Source organism: Cyprinodon variegatus, unplaced genomic scaffold, assembly GCF_000732505.1.
Source record: "Cyprinodon variegatus isolate N-32 unplaced genomic scaffold, C_variegatus-1.0 Scaffold271, whole genome shotgun sequence".
Taxonomy (NCBI): Eukaryota; Metazoa; Chordata; class Actinopteri; order Cyprinodontiformes; family Cyprinodontidae; genus Cyprinodon; species Cyprinodon variegatus.
In genome coordinates, this window is record NW_015150724.1 from 624,540 (window position 1) to 627,577 (window position 3,038).

The following is a 3,038-nucleotide window of genomic DNA, read 5'->3' on the forward strand; positions in this document are numbered from 1 at the left end:
CTTCCCATCTCTGTCAAGGAGCCAGCTCATAGCCAACTCATAGTGATGTCACTGCATCAACGTGTGCATCAGAAATGTATTCAAACGGAGACAGAAGTACATAGGACATAAATATAGAATCAGATGAACGCAAGACCAAAAAAGCCAACAAGATGGACAAAGTTCTAGCAGCTTGATAGCACAGATGCTACTCCTTCCTTTACAAGCAATTATGATTATACAGCGACAAACGTTGTCACCGTTACAACTATTCATCATCTGGTAACATCGTCAAACACCCTTGCAGTATGCTGCTCCTCATGTGCATGCTGTAGTTAACTCCACTCCGTTCCCCTGACGTACTTGGTGCCAGGAAAGCTCTCATTTGGCCCAACAAAAAGGTTACGGTACTGTAACACCACTTTCTGGCTCCAGGAGCTGGAGCTTTTGGTGATTGAAAATGAAAAATCCTGAGCTGTGTTAGCTCTGATGTCAAGATAGCTCCAGCAGCAGTGCAGGGGAAAAGACCCCTATCAAGCCAAGTCCCAATACATTACATTGAACTTTGTTCTTGTCGTACATATGTGAGTAAGCTTAACCTGCCCTTAGATTAGACCTTTACTTTCACTGTAAAGCGAGGGGGAAAAGAAGACCAAACACTGGTAAACATGCTTCTTACCACCACAGAGATGCTGTTGTTCTGTAGGTGGAGTTCAATCAAGGAGCTGAGGCCCTGCAGGTTTTCCACTCTGGAGATTTGATTTCCCGACAGGTTAAGAACCTGAAGCTCATGCAGGTGAGAAATATTTTCCATCTTGCTGATCTGAAATTAAATCAAATTGAGGGGAAGCTTGTAAAAACACAAGAATGCACATAAAGCAGTAATTAAGTGAATGCTATATATTTAATGCCAGTTGCATTTCACCAACCCACGACTCCTGGATAAACTTTTAGATTATAAAAACAAGCGCATAGCCGAGGGTCGTTCTGCTATGAAACCTTATGCTTCCTTCCTTACCTTAATATTAGTGGAAGGGGATATTTAGGAACCTTTCTGACATTTTAAATACTTCAGATAAATCACCTGAGGTTGTTAGATGCTGTGTTTGCTCTCACAGCATGAAGAGCTTTATTAAAAGAGTTTAGTTTTCAATCCTTAAGATTACTCCAGGTACATTGCTAGCGCTAACATCAATAGATATGGATAGGATCTGATGAGTCAAAAGATGTTTTTTGGAAACCAGCCTCTAAGAAATGCTTTTTCATATATATATATATATATATATATATATATATATATATATATATATATAGGGGCATATTTAACCCCTGGAGCTCTTCAACCTTTTGCCACAGTTCAGGCTTCAAACATAAAGGCATCTCTATGTAAAGAATCTGCAACTACTGGGACACTAGATCTTAAAGCGGAACAAAATGTATTGGATGTTTTAAACTTTTTCACAAATAAAGACCTGAAAAAGTGGGCGTGGAAAATTATTCAGCCCCTTGAGTTAATACTTTGTAGCATCACCTTACAGCTGCAGGTTTCTTGGTGTTTTTTTCTATCAATTTTTCACATTGAGAGACTGAAATTTTTGCCCATTCTTCTTTTCAAAACAGCTGCAGCTCATTGAGGTCGGATGGAAAGTGCTTGAGCAGCAGTTTTCATTTTTTTCCAGATTCTAAATTGGATTCAGGTCTGGACTTTCACTAAGCCATTCTAACACCTGGATATGTTTATTTGTGAACCGTTTCATTGTAGATTTTGCTTTATGTTTGGATCAGTATCTTGTTGGAAGATAAATCTCCGTCCCGGTCTCCGGTCTTCTGCAGACTCTAACAGGTTTTCTTTCAGGATGCTGCTGTATTTGGCTCCGTCCATCTTCCCATCAGTTTTAACCATCTTCCCTGTCCCTGCTGAAGAAAAGCAGGCCCAAACCATGATGCTGGCACCACTGTGTTTGATAGTGGGGATGGTGTGTTCAGGGTGATGAGCTGTTTTGCTTTTATGCCAAACATTATGTTTTGCACGGTTGACAAAAAGTTTTATTTTGGCTTCATCTGACCTGAGCTCCTTCTTCCACATGTTTACTGTGTCTCCCAGGTAGCTTGTGGCAAACTTCATACAAGACTTTTCATGGATGGATTATACCCTGTATACCCTTATGGATTATAAAGGCCAGCTTTGTGCAGTATATGACTGATTAATGTCCTATGGACAGAGTCTCCCACTTCAGCTGTAGGTCTCTGCAGTTCATCCAGTGATCATGGGCCTTTTGGCTACATCTCTAACCAGTCTTCTCCTTATTTGAGTTGAAAGTTTAGGGGCAATCTCTGTAGATTCACAGTGGTCTGATACTCCATCCATCCATTTTCCTTCAGGCTTATTAAAAGCGGGGTCACCTCCAGCTATCTCCAGCTGCCTACGGGCGAGAGGCGGGATACACCCTGGAGAAGGTCACAACTCCATCACAGGGCAACACAGGGACAAACAACCATTCATGCACATACTCACACCTAAGGAGAATTTAGACAGTCATGTTCTGTCCGAGGAAGCCAGAGTACCCCGTGAGAACCCATGCATGCACAGGGAGAACATGCAAACTCCATGCAAAAAGACCCAGAGCCTTCTTGCTACCCACTGCGCCACTGAGCAGCCCGCCTGATACCCCTTTCATTTCAATATTGTCCCTTGCACAGAATACTCGGAATGGTTAAAGCTTGGGAAATATTTTCTTATCCAAATCCGGCTTTAAACTTCTCCATAACAGTACCTCGGACCTGCCTGGTGTGTTCCTTGTTCTTCACGATGCTCTCTGGGCTTTAAACAGACCTCTGAGACGATCACAGAGCAGGTGCATTTATACGGAGACTCGATTACAGACAGGTGGATTCTATGCATCATTATCAGTCATTTAGGTCAACATTGGATTATTCGGAAATTCTCACTGAACTTCTGGAGAAAGTTTGATGCTCTGAAAGTAAACGAGCCAATTAATTTTGCAACCCACACTCTTCAGTTTTTTTATTTGTTAAAAAAAGTTTAAAATGTCCAATAA

General features: G+C 41.5%; 1 protein-coding gene across 1 annotated transcript in view; it reads right to left on the reverse strand.

Annotated features, from left to right (window-relative positions):
• lrrc49 (leucine rich repeat containing 49) overlaps positions 1 to 3,038 on the reverse strand; it is a 62,131-nt gene that overhangs the window by 46,631 nt on the left and 12,462 nt on the right. The window contains exon 6 of the mRNA XM_015382974.1: positions 659 to 802. Within this exon, the coding sequence (XP_015238460.1) occupies positions 659 to 802 (144 nt within the window). The remainder of the gene's footprint in view (positions 1 to 658; positions 803 to 3,038) is intronic.